The sequence below is a fragment of the Lissotriton vulgaris genome, chromosome 12, assembly GCF_964263255.1.
Source record: "Lissotriton vulgaris chromosome 12, aLisVul1.2, whole genome shotgun sequence".
Classification (NCBI taxonomy): Eukaryota; Metazoa; Chordata; class Amphibia; order Caudata; family Salamandridae; genus Lissotriton; species Lissotriton vulgaris.
The window spans coordinates 567,644,644-567,662,289 of record NC_141700.1 but is presented as its reverse complement, the minus strand read 5'-3'; the positions used below and the strand labels follow the sequence as shown (position 1 = coordinate 567,662,289).

The 17,646-nt window shown below is 47.1% G+C and overlaps 1 protein-coding gene across 1 annotated transcript in view; it reads left to right on the top strand.

Moving 5' to 3' along the window:
- The window catches only part of LOC147677756 (intelectin-1-like), a 50,270-nt gene that overhangs the window by 31,510 nt on the left and 1,114 nt on the right, over positions 1-17,646 (top strand). The window contains exon 7 of the mRNA XM_086945396.1: positions 7,464-7,567. Coding sequence (XP_086801522.1) covers positions 7,464-7,567 — 104 coding nt within the window. The remainder of the gene's footprint in view (positions 1-7,463; positions 7,568-17,646) is intronic.

Genomic DNA, 17,646 nt, shown 5'->3' with positions numbered 1-17,646 from the left:
TCCCTACTGTACGTAGGCTGGAGTTTGAATAGTAAATCATACTAATCCTAAGTTCAGCTCCCTACAGTGCAAGTCATTGTAACGACTTGCTCTGTAAAAACAGCGATGTAATGTACCGCAATCTAAATGATCGCGTTGTTACATCATACATACCCCCTGAGCATCAGAGTCACTGCTGTTAGTCTTTCCTGCTGTGATCTACAGGGTATATTCAACACAGAAAAGGGGTGAGGGTCCTATAAGTGTAGACTCTACCACCCCTGACCCCCATGAATCACAAATGTACACACACGAAGGGGGTGAATAGAGTAGACCACACAAGCAAAACACAAAAACATAAACATAAATATCTCAAGCAGGCAAATCGCTCTGTTTGGAAAAACTGCCCTCACTCACATACCGAAGTATGTGACATACTTCATCATTGGGCCTGCTTACAATACGCCCTGGTGTACCCACACAGGATGGAGCATAAGGGAGGGGGAAAAATAATAAATTCCACTTAACAAGACGTACAACCAGAAAAATTCAACATAGGACTACACATAGCATAAATTGAGGTGAAAACCGTGCAAACACCCAGTGACCAAAACTGTAAGTGCGACCAAAAGTGCAGTACAAGGGATGTGCTTAAAACTGATTAGGGGTGCCAACCAAACAAGTATTTTTATTCAACTTTCCTTGGTACCCCTATCAGGATTAAAAAGTACGAAAGGGATGGGAAATGCCTTAAGGAGAAATTTGGGAATCTCAAGGCTTCCCTCCTACCTCTGCTAAAGTCAACATGTTTCGACCGTTAACTATGTGCCTCTAAGTTTCAATTCGGTCTTCTTCAGGACTGTCGCAATCAGTGCCACTCTGGGTCCTCCCGTAATTCGGACGATGGATCCCAAGGGATGGGCAGGTCCACTGGATCCGTACCCTTCCTACGTTATGTGTGGAGACTGGTCCATATTGTGCAGGACTTCATTCACTGTAGAAACACAAAGGGTGATAATAGAGACCCTCACTTAAGCCTCTACTCTCTTCTTCCCCATCTACAATTGTCAAGCCTCCTCAAATTAAGTCTATGTCAAATGAGTACTGGTTAGGAAAACGACTCTAGTATCTGATCATAGTTAGCTGCCTATTCCTGGGACATGCCCTCCTGTTAATATGCAGCATTCCGCACTAATTGTCCGTTGCTTCTAAGTTTTTCAACCTCTATACACCGCGTGCATCCACGCATCAACAGGGCCCCCCTCTCTCTAGAGTCACGAGGGTCCCCCATACACACACACACCACACACACCCCAGTAACTCGCAGAAAGAATATAGAAGCCTGGCAGAGTTCACGTGTATGTTACACTCCCGTAATGTTTACTCACCGAGTTTATGTGGTCCATAAACCCGAACTGGTGTTCGGCAGGGAGATGGCCAGAGAACACAACCTGTGCAATAGATAATGGGGGTGGGAGAGTTACCTTTAGTTTACCCGTCTTCCGAGGTGCACCGAAGGTCTAGTACGCCCTCCACGTGACAAGCATTTCAGTACCATCCTCGGGTACCTCCTCATATCACCCGTCCCTATGGTCACCCTTAGTGCCCCCTCCTTACTGTTCCGTAGGCGCACCGTCTCCTGATAGCCTGTCTTCCGTAACACTAGTAACGCTAGTGAGCGCGGTGTCGGGGATAGATTATTAAATGCCATTTCCTCAGGTTCGTGTCCCATGTGATCACGCCGTCAGCGTGATGACGCGGCACGCTCTATCCATGCCGGGTGCTCAGGAACATGGGAGATGTAGTTTAAAGGGGCGGATCGACTGACTATGTCGGTTCTAGCCGCCTATTTGTCCTTTCTAACAAAACCGGCTCGGATTAACAATATTACCGGGAGTCCCTGTATGTTAAAGAAAGGGAAAAGGAAAAAAAAAAAATCTCAAAGATTATCAATGGCATGCGCCGTGAGTGATGTTCAGAATATTCTGTTAGGGGCTCGATTCACTGGGTCACATCGGCAATCTCCCCGAAGCCCGTGCATTTATCACTCTCATTGCGGGGACCTCTACCCGATTCCCAAGTCTGGACATATTCCCCTCCTACTGCATGATATAATATGGCCATCCTACTACCGTATGGGTTAACAATAAAGACTGTAGTCCCCTATGGAATAAGTGACTGGAGAGTACATCAATTATTAATTAGTGAATGAATTGACAGTACTAGAAGGGATAGGAACTCTAGATGTAAATGGTATCATCTTGTTCTACGTTAAGGAATCCCTGATACTACTGCTATATCCAGGTAGGAACGTGTTGATAGCCAAAATTGAAATTGTAAGTCTCTATTACCTGCTTAATGACTGCCATGGAATATCATCGTTGAGTCCCACCACATGGCTCCTAAGGTGATACACCCATCTTTGCTCCCGTCGGAGCAGGAGCCTCTGATCCTCTACCTGATGTCTCCCCAACTGGACCCTTTCTATCACGGTCCATCTTAGGTCGTCTATACAATGGCCAGCCTCCTGAAAATGCGCTGTGTGTTTTGTGTTGGTTTTGCCACACCTTATCGTACTCCGATGTTCCGTTATTCTTACACGCACCTTTCTGCTCGTCATCCCCACTTACATTTTGTTGCAGGGGCAGGTTAACAGGTAAATCACTCCCTGGGAGTTACAGTTAGTGTGGGATCTCTGCTCCCAGGGAGTGCGGAGGCCCAGCTCTATGGATTTTGAATTGCTAGTGAGGTGACACACACTGCACAAGCCACATTGAGTGTGGCCTGTTAGTCTGGGTAGGCCAGGTAATACAGCAGGGTCCCTACCTCCACCCAGGGCCCTGGGTCGAGTGTGAACGAGAAGATCCTTAAGATTTTGGCTGCGTCTATAGGAAAAGAGAGGTGTTTCAATGTTCATGCCCCCTGTGTTGAGTATCTTCCAGTTATGTAGAACAAGACGTTTAATTTGTTGGGAGGCGGTGTTGAAGGTTGAAACAAAAACTGATTTTTCCATCTGAGGTCTGGTGGTTTTGGACAATAGCGCATCGCGATTCGCGGTGAGTGCTCTTTTCTTGGCCCTCTTGATCACCTTCGGTGGGTATCCCCGCTGCCGTAGTTTATGCGTCAGGGCTTCTGATTCTGTCACAAAGTCATTAGTAACAGAACAATTCCGGCGGATCCAGAAGAATTGCCCAACTGGTAGATTCTCCCGTAAGGAGCGCGGATGGAAGCTATCAAATGCCAGTAGGCCATTTTTGTCCGTCGGTTTATGGAATACCTTGGTTTTCAGGATGCCATTCCAAGGTTCTATTTCCAAGTCCAGAAATGGTAGGTTAGTCCTGGTGACAGTCGAGGTGAAGTGAAGGAACAGGTTCTGGGCATTGAGCCACTCAAGGAATCGATCAATAGATGTTCGCTCGCCCCTCCAAATCACCAAGACGTCGTTGATATACCGACGCCAAAGTCTTAGATTACCAGCCCAGGGACCGTTGGTGTCCAGGACTGTCACTTGCTCAAATGCCCCCACATACAATCCAGCTAGGCTGGGGGCGAAAACGCTCCCCATTGAAGTTCCATGGGTTTGGAGGTACAGTCCGCCTTCGAACTCAAAAAAGTTTTTAGTTAGGGCTATCTCTGCCAGGTGTAAAATGAAGCCATTAAAGAAATGGGGTAACCCAAAAGGTGCTGGACCTGGGTATTGTACTAATATAAACAAACAACGGTCCGAGACCTGTATATTTCCAAACAAGCAATGAATCAAAACTTATTCAATTAGAAGGCGTATGTTATTTAAACAGCCCTGCTCAATCAATGATGAACATAAAAGAAATAGGCAACAGCAACAAACTCCAAATATATATGCAATATTTTTAATCTATTGTCATATTGAAGTATTGAAAGCGAATTCACAGTATTATATACATTTTATTATATACATTGCCCCGTATTAGAGCGTGCAGTAAAGCAAAAGGGTGTCAAAAGAGCGTGAACGTGATAAGGTGAAAGGAAAGGAAATCACACAAAATTATAAAGGTATTTTAAATGATTCAAAAAACACCAGCCAATGAAAGCCGGAACAGTATATCCTGGCCACTTCAATTAGTCCGCAAACAATCCCTAATGTTATTCTGAGGCATAGGATGTAAAAAATGTCTGCACTATATCACAGAGGGAGATGTAGTTAGTGGTCCAGGTTTTTAGTAAGTGTCGACGTTTCGACTCGTCTTGCGGCCTTGCGGTTGATTATGCCTGGGCCATGCGAGTCTTCTTCAGGACATATTGGACGGGGCAACACAGGGATCTCATTGTTGACCCCTTCTCGGGATGTAGTGGTCGTTATTCCCACTCCAATTTGGCTCAGTCCTTATGAATCCAGAAAAATCTTATTGTCCAGGTGTTCTCTTCAATGTTTTAGGGTTTCCTATCCTAAATGGATGTACATGTTCCACTACATGTCTTGAAAACAGGAGGCATATATTCAGATTCCAATCATGAGTATTGGGCAGTTTCGCGAGTAGTTGTCCCGGGTTTCTGTTAGACGCGTGTCCAGTCCAAGGAACTCCGCATTACTTAACGCTGCCTGACTGCTTTTCTAAATATCGGCAAGTGACCAACCTTTAGCTCGTCGGCACAGCTACAGAATTGACCAATTCAGGTTTATTACTTCGTGAGGAGTTGCCTTACCAAAATTACACATTGAAACTGCCCAATACTCATGATTGGAATCTGAATATAAGCCTCCTGTTTTCAAGACATGTAGTGGAACATGTACATCCATTTAGGATAGGAAACCCTAAAACATTGAAGAGAACACCTGGACAATAAGATTTTTCTGGATTCATAAGGACTGAGCCAAATTGGAGTGGGAATAACGACCACTACATCCCGAGAAGGGGTCAACAATGAGATCCCTGTGTTGCCCCGTCCAATATGTCCTGAAGAAGACTCGCATGGCTCAGGCATAATCAACCGCAAGGCCGCAAGACGAGTCGAAACGTCGACACTTACTAAAAACCTGGACCACTAACTACATCTCCCTCTGATATAGTGCAGACATTTTTTACATCCTATGCCTCAGAATAACATTAGGGATTGTATTGGATTGGACTAATTGAAGTGGCCAGGATATACTGTTCCGGCTTTCATTGGCTGGTGTTTTTTGAATCATTTAAAATACCTTTATAATTTTGTGTGATTTCCTTTCCTTTCACCTTATCACGTTCACGCTCTTTTGACACCCTTTTGCTTTACTGCACGCTCTAATACGGGGCAATGTATATAATAAAATGTATATAATACTGTGAATTCGCTTTCAATACTTCAATATGACAATAGATTAAAAATATTGCATATATATTTGGAGTTTGTTGCTGTTGCCTATTTCTTTTATGTTCATCATTGATTGAGCAGGGCTGTTTAAATAACATACGCCTTCTAATTGAATAAGTTTTGATTCATTGCTTGTTTGGAAATATATAGGTCTCGGACCGTTGTTTGTTTATATTAGGTGTAAAATGAAGGCCTGAGGTGTTATATAGGGCCAATCGCCTTCAAAAAATAAGTTTTCCAGGACCCTAAGAGTTTCTAGCTGCGGAATGTTCGTATATAGGGCCTCTATGTCGAGCCCTATCAGAAACTCTTCTTCCGGGTTAAAGGGCATGTCCTTTATCAAATTCAAAACATCCAGCGTGTCTCTCAAATAAGTAGATAATTTCTGAACCATAGGCTTCAGATAGAAGTCGCAGAACTTCGAGAGGGGTTCCAGCAGGGACACCATCCCAGAGACAATGGGTCTACCGGGAGGGGGACATACTGCTTTGTGGATCTTTGGTAGGGCGTAGAAATACGGGGTCCTTGGTTGTTTGTTGACAAGGAACTCCGCTTCCTGTTGCGTGATCCAATCGTTGGTCCGTGCCTCTTCCACCATAGTAGTAATTTCTCTGGTGATCTGCTCCGTCGGGTCTTCCCTTAATCTCAGGTAGGTTCTGGAGTTGGCTAATAGGCGGAGACATTCCCCGCGATAGGTCTCTACGTCCATAATAACTGTCACCCCGCCCTTGTCCGCGGGCTTCAGGATGATTGCTGGATTAGACCCTAGTTCCTTCAGGGCTTCTTTCTCTCGATTGGAGAGATGGAAAAGTGTCCTGATTTGATTGAATTCGACGCCTCCAAATCATGGATCACGGCCTCCTCGAATGCCGCGATCCGGGGGGGAAGGACAGCCAACTGAGGTGTAAACGTCGACATTGGGCGAAATGGCGTGTCGCCTTTACTTCCTTCCTGGGTGTCCCGGTTCTCAAAAAACACCCCCAGTCTCAGATTGCGGAAAAAGACAGCTAGATCGTGCCGTAATTTGAACAGGTCTGGGTGATTAGTTGGAACGAATCCCAGGCCCTTGTTGAGAACTTGTTCCTGCAGATCAGATAGGGGGTAGGAAGACAAATTGACTACTATTGATTGTCTCGGCTCGTGCTCGGCGTAGTTCCCTGCGCCATGCTCCTGGTTATCCGCTGGGTGATGCCCTGATCTTGATCTGACCAGTTGACTCTCGTTTGTGTTTTCTGCTTGCCGCGTCCCCTTCCCCGGCCTGTCGCTAAAAAAGGACCCTGATAATTTTGGAATTGGGCATTCTGGTATTCAGGATTCTGAAATCTTTGATCCCCAAAAGTTTGATTCTGGTAAGGTGGTATGGGAGGAAAACCCATCATAGGCCAATTATACCCTTGGTTAGGGTAATGTTTTGCTTGTCTGATCTACAGGGTCTCATAAGGCGGTGCAGTGTAGGGAAATCCAGTGGAAGTCCCTCCAGGTGCGGGGACCATTACTGTGCCCCGGCTGTCCAGTGGCGGATGCCAGGTTAAAGGTTTGCACCAACTGAGCCAGCACATGTTCCCACAGTGAAAACCTCCACAGGGATTTATTGGCAGATGCCCCGCATCCAACAACCTCTAAATAGAGGGCCTTTGAGAATCTAATGATGCATGAAATTAATTAATCTGATTGGAATCCACAACGACCTTACTTTTAAATATAAAAGGGCTAACACTTTTCACCCAGGCAGTTTAGAGGCAGTACCTTTTTGTTTACATGAAAATGCATCATTTTCAACCCCTACATTCATTTCCACCTCAATCTATCGTATCCCTCGCCACACGTATTCCATTGGACATCCTCATATTAACAAGAGAACCACAGTTATTTCATCCAATTATTTTGTTTTTTTCCTCTAGTCTAGATTTCAGAAACAAGGTAGCTCTCCAGTTTTCATCAACTTTTCCAATAACTCTTTTTTAGCAGTATTGTTAACCCCCAAAAATGTTCTGAAATTGTCCATTGTAGTCTACAATGGTTTTTAAAATACAAACTCTTGAACCCCAAGCCTTGATAGAGAAAGGGACTGGAGTCTCAAGCACTTTTATTTTTAATTCATGTTATCTCTTTGCAACACAAAGTCAGTTTTCAACTATTTGCAATATTTCTAACAGATGAGACTGTTCCTGGTTTTGTTCAGTTCCGGGTCATCAATCATGAGAGAGCGGTGAATGCGCTCTGCGCTGGAGTAAGAGTTACCGGCTGCAATTCCGAACACGTAAGTGCTATTTTGCATGAATTTATGATTACGTTTAGGAATCACCTAATGTTCACTGAGACTAGTTCTTCTAAAGCAAAGTTACAGCCAACTGGGCCGATTCACAAAGGGGCTCCACACTCGTGGTGTAGCCCAGCAGTTGTGGCGGGGGGTGTGCACTCGTAGCGTAGGCCCAGCAGTTGTGGAGGGGGGTGCGCACTCGTAGCCTAGGCCCAGCAGTTGTGGCAGGGGGTGCGCACTCGTAGCGTAGGCCCAGCAGTTGTGGAGGGGGGTGCGCACTCGTAGTGTAGCCTCAGCAGTTGTGGCGGGGTTGTGCACTTGTAGTGTAGGCCCAGCAGTTGTGGAGGGGGGTGCGCACTCATAGCGTAGGCCCAGCAGTTGTGAAGGGGGTGCGCACTCGTAGCGTAGGCCCAGCAGTTGCGGCAGGGGGGGTGCGCACTCATAGCGTAGGCCCAGCAGTTGTGGAGGGGGGATGCGCACTCGTAGCGTAGGCCCAGAAGTTGTGGAGGGGGGTGCGCACTCGTAGCGTAGGTGCTGCAGTTGTGGCGGTGTTGGGCACTCGTAGCGTAGGCCCAGCAGTTGTGGATGGGGGTGCACACTTACACCGTGGACCCAGCAGTTGTTGTGGGGGGTGCGCACTCATAGCATGGGCCCCGCAGTTGTGGCGGGGGTGGGCACTCATAGCATAGACCCAGCTGTTGTGGCGGGGGGGGGGTACGCACTCATAGCATAGGCCCAGCTGTTGTTGTGGGGGTGCGCACTCTTAGCGTAGGCCCCGCAGTTGTAGGGGGGGTGCGCACTCATAGAGTAGGCCCTGACGTTTTGGCAGGGGTGGGCACTCATAGCGTAGGCCCCGCAGTTGTGGCGTGGGGTGCGCACCCATAGCGTAGGCCCCACAGTTGTGGCCGGGGGTGCGCACTCATAGCATAAGCCCAGCAGTTGTGGTGGGGATGCGCACTCATAGCGTAGGCCCTGCAGTTGTGGTGGGGGTGCGCACTCGTAGCATAGGCCTCGCAGTTGTGGTAGGGGGTGCGCACTCATACCATAGGCCCACAGTTATGGCGGGGGTGCGCACTCGTGGCGTAGACATTGCAGTTGTGGCGGAGAGGTGCATTCATGGCAGTGGCCCTGCAATGGGCTACTGCAGTATGGAGGTCCCCGCCATGACTGCTAAGCTTCCGCCATGAGTGCGAAGGCTCGTTGTTAATTGAGCCTAACATTTTTTGTCAATCATTGAAAGGCGGTCGCTGGTTGGTGATCTTTGAAAGGTATAGGATGTAACACATGTGGTGAATTTAAAGGTGCAACTGAGTTTGCGCGAGGCAATCTCCCTAAAAAAACAAAAATTGGGAAAAATTGAGTCTAATGATACATTTTACAGCTCATTCTGCACATACATTTTCTTTGGACTTGCCATGGACCATCTATCTCTTAACCAGACCTAGAACAGCAGAACAGCACCGAAGTAAGAAACTGATGAAGTAGCCTGCGCTGTGCATACATATGTGCAGGCCACAGGTACAAATGCATTTTCCCATAAGCACACCTAGGCTTGAGCAAAATTTCAATCAAGGCAGAGTAATTGGAGTAATTTTGGTAATTCAGCGTTACTGTTTGATGCAGAATAACCAATCTCAATGCGATTTCGCCAGCGTAACTAAGAATAACTTGGGAGAAAAAAAATCCTACTGCAGGAGAAAATTTAGCGAGCACAAGCTTTTACTCATGCTGCTATTCATCTTCTGTTACATTTAGGTTTATTTTAGCACAAAATGTATCCACTCACCCATTTTGGACACAATAGGTCATGTTTGCGCTAAGAAAGAGTGTTAAATGTAGAATTTATCTTTTCGCATAATTTTGTGTAATCTTGCTGAATCTTTGTGCGAATCAATGTGATTTTGCTATATACAATTGCATGAGTGATGCCGACCTCTAATAAAACCCTTTGGTCCATATGGTCTACAGACCGTCTGATGTTAGTGCCATATTAGTGCGCAGGGTCGGTTCTGCCTTGCGCTTCATTCTGTAGATCCAGGGTTGGCACAAGGGGAATGCAGATGAGGTTTCTTTGCCCAAGGCCCATACCTATTGTCGGCCCTGTGCTCCTACTGCAGCATCTACTTACATAATGAAACAAGCATTTGCAATGCAACAGGTCTCGCGTTATTTAAGTTTGAGTTATTGGCATTGCTAAGTAATGCAACACCAATAGCTCAAACTTTAATAATGTGAGGCCTATTGCATTGCAAATGCCTGTTTCTTAAGGAGGACGGATTTAATTACGTTTAAGCCAATTAGAGTTCATGTATGAACAAGGTGAGCAGCGACCAATGAGAATATTGCCTGATGTCTCAGTTTGACCATGAATATAATGCAAGCCCCTGTCTTAGACTGCAGCAGTGACTCCTGGGTAAACCATGTGTACATATAGGAGTAGATTCATCTCTCAAAGAACACGTGCAAGTGTATAGAGCTCACTGGGCCAGCCAGATGACGGGTGTGTAGCAGTGCACATTATACTGAGATCTATAGGGGAGGATGTGTCTTCGCAAATGTACAGTGGAATAAAGTACCCTAAAGTCCGGCGCGAAGGGTGTGTGCACACACTACAGTACTGCAGCGTACAGTGTGGCCTGGAGTGGATGGGATATGAGCATACATGAGAAGGAGTGCATAATACACGAATCAGAACTGGCTGATATATGTGCATACATGTGCAGTGGTGGAGAGTACAAAGCACTAGAGTGGATGAGGTATGTGCATACATATGCAGCACTACAGAGTACACTGATGCCTGTAGTGGCTGGTACATGTGCATAACTGCATACACATGTAGTACTGCAGAGTACACAGAGGCCTGGAGTGGAGAGTATATGTGAATACATGTGCAGTACTGCAGATTATACTGAGGCTAGAAGTGAGAGGTATATCTGTATACATGTTTAGTACTGTAGAGTACCTTGAGGCGTGGAGTGGGTGGTATATGTCCATATATGTGCAGTAGTGCAGAGTACACTAGGCCTGGAGTAGATGGTGTATGCGTACATGTGTAGTAGTGTAGCATACACTAAGGTGTGGTATGGAGGGTGTATGCATGCATGGCAGGAATGCAGTGTACACATGCCAGAAGAGGGTTGTGTATGTGTACATGTGCAGTACTGCAGAGTAGATTGAGGCCTGGAGTGGCTTGTGTATGTGTATACATGTGCAATACTTCAGAGTACGCTGAGGCCTGGAGTGGATGGTGTATATGTGCATGTGCAGTAGTGATACGTACACTAAGGTGTGGTATGAAGGGTATATACACACAGGTGCATGAGTGAAGGGGGTGTGCATACATGTGCAGTACTATGAGGCCTGGAGTGGCTGGTGTATGTATATACATGTGCAATGCTTCAGAGTACACAGTGATTATTATTGCGTGGCAGTATGAAAGGTCGATTAGGCATCCAACCAAAACCCAGCAATCAAATCAGACAAATTTTCAACACCTAAAAGTAGACACATCTCACCCGTTACTAAAATTACCAGATGTTTGTGTATACTAAATTTCTAGTTTGCCATACCACTTTGACAGCATTCTGGGACTGTAAAAAAACAGTTTTCCCCAGTTCCACCACAATTGGGATTCTTAGATATGAGATCCTGCCACACTCTAAGGGTTTTTGTGCTGATATTTCAGCAGGTAAAACCTTGATGAAATCTTTGTCGATACACCTATTTCCATGGTAATTTCACTTTCACAATGGAAAATCTCATAATTGTATGGCAAGTCTGCATCATCGCGAGGGGCAAGCCCTAAAATGGGGCCTAATCAGCCTTTGTAAAGAGCAGTTCCCTGCCCACAACACCTGTTGTGGAGTTTTTAGTAACTTTTGAATCTGTTTTAGCTAGAAACTTTTTTTGTTAAAATCTGAAGCTCGTGCAGGTGATAATGATTTATGTGGCAAATAGGGCATATCCATAAATATACGAAAAATGCTGTGGTTCCTCTATCACATAACTCCATTGTCCCTGCCTATAGCAATACATTCTAATTCTATGAAAAAGATTGTTTATTCCCTGTTTCTATAGATCTATTTGTTCATACTGGTGCGCATCTCGCAAAGCTGATCCCCCTCTGCCAGTTGTAAAGCGCTTTCATATTGATCTGAGTGGGTCCGTGGTACCCTTTTCTGTTTCACCGTGTAAAAGCGCATCCTAATATTGATGGGGTGTTCCACAGTGTAAAGGCGCATTTTGATATTGTTAGGTGACTCTCCGTTGTAACCTGCCTTTGAGGTCTGCGCCATATAAAACCTGATATAATGTAAATAAATGTTGTTCATAACCAGCCACCCGCACCCCCACCCGCCCTTCCCCCATGGGTGGATTACACCAATGCTGGGGGTTGGGTCATCAATATGCCAGTAAAACGCGCAGATCCGATCCTACTGGTCGGCCTACTCCCACCCATGTAGTACCAGTTGCTGCGCACTGCTGGCCCGGCCCTCCTCACCCCGCGATGAACCCGACACTCTTCCCCTGTGTAGGGTTATGTGCCATCAAACAACGAAGACAATAGACTGTGACGGATGTTCACAGAAATTCAGAGAAACGTCTAGTAAAGCACGAGCTCTGATTCTTGTTGAGACTCATCCCAAAATAGAAACCCCACGTTCTCTGACGCAGGTATCGCATGCACGTAATCCTTCCCATATGTTTGCTCTTCCTTTCGTGATAGCAGCTGATGGTTCTGGAAGGCGAGGTGTTTTTTTTAAAATTCTGAAAGTGAGATTACCATTCAGTTTTCTTACTTTATTTCTTTCCAATGTCCCTTGCCGTTCACCGTAGTCCCGTGCCCCAGGTCAGGTTAAACACTCATGTTTCAACGCGGACCAATATATTGAGAACCATTCGGCTGCAGCAGCAGAAGTGCTGAGGGCACCTGCGAGGGCAGAGAGCAACGTGACAAGGACGAATGCCATGCTTGAGGTCAGAGGGCGGTACGGGGCAAGAGTTGATGACCAAGGGGTAAGAGCGCTATGTCTGAGCCGGGCACCGGTCAGAGCTGAGGGCACAAGAGGGGGTGGAGCAGATGGACGCGGGGCTCAGAATAGAGCCCTTCTGGCAAACGCGCAGGTTAAACTTGGGAAGCAGCAAGTGGAAATGCGCGGGTGCTGGGGTGAGAGCAGTGGTGCTGAGGGTGGGTGTCACTATGGTTTCTTCTTGCTCCAAGTTCTTGCGCCGTGGTTGGTGTGTGCTCTCCAGACCATAGCTTCTCTCCCGCAGTGCTTCTACCGCACACACACACACACACACACCTGCCCACCAGCGGACTCCTCCCACCACCCTCCCCCTAGCCCCACCTAACACAGCAACCGGGTCACAAGCAGGGAACAGCACGCACAACGAGGGAAGGGGGGGGGGGGGGGGCAGAAAAGCATGTACGTTCTGTGTAACTTAAGCATGACAATGTATTTGACGATGTGTACGGAATTAACCCACGTGAGAATGCAATTTTTACAGTCCAGCTTTCCCGTATTTGTAAATAGCTTTCTTATTTAATGGCCCACCCTCTACACGCACACCCTCTGTAGGTGTACGCAAGATACACATACAATACGCCTGCAATTCGCAGTAATGTTAGTGACTACCTACGGACTTACGACTGTACTCATGCGCATAGAATTTCCGTGACCACTACCCTGAAGCTCCCTATTGTCTCAATTTACTGCACTGGGAGTGCTCCAGGCATACTGTGTCGTACGTTTGCCTCGGGGAAAACATTTGCCGTCATTTGTGGTTTTTTCAACTGGGACAATTACCATAAGATTGAGAACGTGTGTACTTGCTTTTACAACAACGTTACATTAAGTGCTCTATTGCCCAATGTCACATGGTGCTGCGGTAACCTGCTGCCGTTGATCGATCCGTTCAACCAGCATTCAGAACCAGGCACCCTGGCCGCTGCGCCTCACCCTTTTCACATTAAACTGTTTCCCCCCCAGCAAATTCCTTCAGCTTATAACTAAGAACCAACTTTTAGTAGCAAAACCAGGGGTCGGCTTGTGCTGGGGAGATAATAAGCCATGGCACGCATCTGTGCACGTATTTCCTTTCATCGTTTACACACCGGGTAACCGGAAACCATTTATTGCTTACCCCCGTTCCACTAATTTATCTCCTGCGCGCGTATGCCAGCCCAAAGTAACCCCCACGGAAACACAGGGTGTTTGAGCCGTTGCCAGGACTCGAACCCCGTAACCCGGCTTCATAACCAGCTGCTTCAACCTTTACATCACAAATAATGCATTTCCGAAAACTAAATTCCGCACAATCGGTACGCCGCGGTGCGGATGGTTAGTACCGATCCCATAGTTTTCGCTGCGCCAATATGCTACAGGCATGTAACCTTCACCCCACTAATTAAAACGCTGCGGGAGCATTTATCCTAAAACAGAAAAGCACTGGAGAGGCCGGGGATTGAACCTGGGACCGCACAACTGCAAAGCACACGCTCTACCACTGAGCTGCATCCCCTCAGCGAATAGCGCGAAGTAAAAAATTCTGCTCATTATGAGGATAGAACCCACCACGGGGTTCTGAGCACCACACCCTAATCTACTGCGGCAACAAATCGGTCAACGTGCACAGCATGCCCGGGAAAGTTTACCCAATGTTTCACCGCACTGTGCAAACTTCAGCCCTCCATATGGCAACACGTTGAGCCGCGGGGGATGGCCACGACGAACGCTGTTTTAAAGTTGCTGCAAAGGCTGCCCACCATGCTACAAGGCCTCTAGCTGGAGTCCTCCTCGGATGCTGCTGCTTGCTCCTCCCCGAGACCCAGCTCCTCCGCTGCTCCTGAGCTGGAAACACCCGTTGCTCGTTGAGCTCGTAGATCCTGCAGAAGGAAACAAAAGAAGAAAACGAAATTACGGGCCGCTGATGGCCCGGGTGCTGTGCCTGTGGAAGAACGCCAGGCACGGCTATGGCACGAGAGGGCCAGGCTCCCGATGGAACTCGCGACCCGCCCGAGCTCCATGAAACAAGCATTGGCCGCGAAGCAGTAAAGCTGCACGGCCGTGAAAGGATCATCTGCACATTAAAAAAAAGCTGTGAGCGTGCACTCTCCCGAACTTCCGGTCTCGGGATGTGCACGCTCACGGCAGTCGTGGGGCGGGACTTCCGACTTTGCAGAAGCCCGCGCCCTCAGAGTGGATGGCAGCAGAAGTCAGGAGAGGTGGCTGAGGCGGTAAGTGGGGCTTGGCACCTGTGTGTGAGGTGTGTGTGGTGTGTGCGTGTGTGTGTGTGTGCGCGCGCTTCCGTGAGTGTGGCTGTGTGCATGATTGTGAGAGGCTGCCGCTGTGAATGTGGAATGTGGAGCAAAAGATGTGCACGGCTGGGGGGGGGGCGGGGCATGATGCGCGTCTACGATGTGCAATCGGCGCTCGTGCACCAATCTACGTCCCTTGAGGAGCAACTCGGCCACAATAGGTCGAGAGAGCTCGACCTAAAAATTACCAAACCTGTTCTCACTTAGGCAGTTAAAACAGCGACACCTCTAAAGGATGCCATATACTGGGTTTTCCATTTCCTCTGCATACTTTCCCCCTTAATTATGAACTACACCTCAGATGAGAATTTAATAATGGCCCCAGAAAATGTTTTGCCTCAGCCCCACAAAAGCTTCTGGCATGGCTGTGTAGATCAGACTCTTTCATGTCATCCCAGCTTCTCCCAAGGTGGAGTCAGTGAGGATAGCTGCCCCCACCCTGTAACGAGCCGGGAAAAAGTGGAGTTACCAGCTTCATGGTAAGTATCCCAAGCTATCCTTATGAATGACACTCCTACACACAGGGCCGGCTTTCGTGCTGGTGATGATCGGTATAACACCCTTTTTTGGTGCCGCCCCCATGAATTCCCTCTCTACCCACCTTCAACAGTGCCCCTCACCTTTCCAGTGCCCCTCTCTGACGTACATTTCGGGGCTTATTTTTGTGCCCTAGCATCACTTTTGCGATGCCGTTGCGTCACTTTTAGTGACGCAGCAGCGGCGAAATTAATGTGCGATGTTGCGCCATATTTATGAAGTGACGCATCTAGGCAGATGCATTAGTTCATAAACCCCTGCGCTACAATATACCTGCGTCATATATAACGTATGCAGGGTGGGCGTTCCCCCACAAGAAAGGGTTGTAGGAGTGGTGCAGTGAAATCTATAAGATTTCACGGCAACACTTTCAAACACTTACGCGCAGGCGTAAGAGTGAAGCAGGGGCCTGCCCCATTTAAAAGGTGCTGGTGTTGCATCACAGTGACGCACCTCTAGCAATGTGACAATTTTCTGCCAACAGATACGTCAGTAATACTGACGTATCTGTCATTCCTTGTGACATGATGCGTCATACAGTAAACATGACGCATCAATGGTGTCGCAAGGAGGGCGCACTGAGAAGTGTTGCATCGCTGCTTTTAAGCAGTGATGCGCCACTTCTCATAAATGAGTCCCTTCATTTTTTTTAAAGCACTGTTCACTAACACCAGGGGCGGCTCCTTTCTAATAGCCGAGAGCGCATTGCCCCATTGAGTAGGTCAGTGAAAATTAAAATGTTAATAAAACAATATTATAATTTTGTTTTCCACTGCTTGACTGAGCCAGGGACTTTTGGGTGGGGCCAGGCCATGGCAGGGAGGAGGAGTGGTAGGTGCACTGTAAAGTGGGCATGTTTGTTTGGCCGGCCGTCTTAGGCCAGCCAAACAGACGTGCACACTTGCGTTTCTCCAACCCAGCTGTGTTGCGCAGCCAGGGTAGAGAAACAGCAAAGACTCCCAGGCACCGTCTGAGAGGCAAACCAGGCTGCTCAGACCAATCCTGGTGCTGCTCTCATGCTATTGAGAGCAGCACCGGGATTGGGTGGGGAGCCTGTGCTGGTTCTCAGGGACTGCTTGGACACCATCAGGAGCTGGAGAGAAGAGGAGCACCAAGGCAGCCTGCAGCATCGGTGGCAGGACAGGTGATTTTTTTGGTAATTATTATTATTACTTCCCTTTTCCCCGCGCCCCAAACCCCACACTTGAGTTTTGTGGTAGCCGCCACTGCCTCACACACAGTTGTTTGCACTTCATGTCACACGCTCTTTGCAGCAGGCACATTATCCCTCTGTGCTACTTTATGATGCATAAAAAACGTTCTGATCTCTCACCAGCAGTAATAGCAATCTCAAGAGTTATCTTAACATTTTTATTGTTGTCTAAAAACTGCTGGATGCACAAGGAATTCCACACGCTTTTAAACCAGTTGTCATTTCTAAACACAGTGGCCCCCACTAAGTCATCGCCAGGTGTGTCGGTACCGGCCGCACTGCCCTAAAGCCAACCCTGCCTACACGTCCTCAGAAAAGGAGGTCTGGGGGCATGGCAGGCCTCTGAGGCCAAGAATGTAATCACACCAGTCTTGGATAATCTGTCTGATGCATGATGCATAAGACTGTTTAGCCAGCAGGCCTCAAAACAATTAGAAGGTTTCACAAGTAAAGCTTTTCTTCAACCTTTCAATGGCTTTTTCTTGCTGTTTTTTTAAATTTGAAAAAAATGCTGCTCAAAGCTTCTCTTCACACTTGTAGACCAAGTGTATTTGTGAATTCAAAAGCACTTGACTTTGCAATAATATGCATTATACAAGAGGTATGAAGGTATGTTTTTCACAGAAAGATTTGGAACTCTGGGGCAGATTTAGAAGCCCCTTACGCCACTTTTGCGTCACCTCCCATGTTAAAAAATAACGCGAAAGTGGCGCATGGGCCTTGTAAATGAGCCCCTCTGTTTTTAAGCAAAATATGGCTGGCTGGGATGTGTTCAGTAGGTTTTGGGCTGGTTGAAGAGTGTTGCTAAATTGTGCAATGTTCGTTGTAGCTTTTTTTGGGCCTTTAAACTGCAAGCAAAACATATTTAAAATATTCAGTACAACTATGTTCATAATTGACAGTTAACCCTGTTTTACTTGATTTGCAGAAATTAGATATCTGACATATAAATACACCCGAAAAATGTGAAAGTTTATCCATTTTCAATCACTAGTTGCAAAATACTTC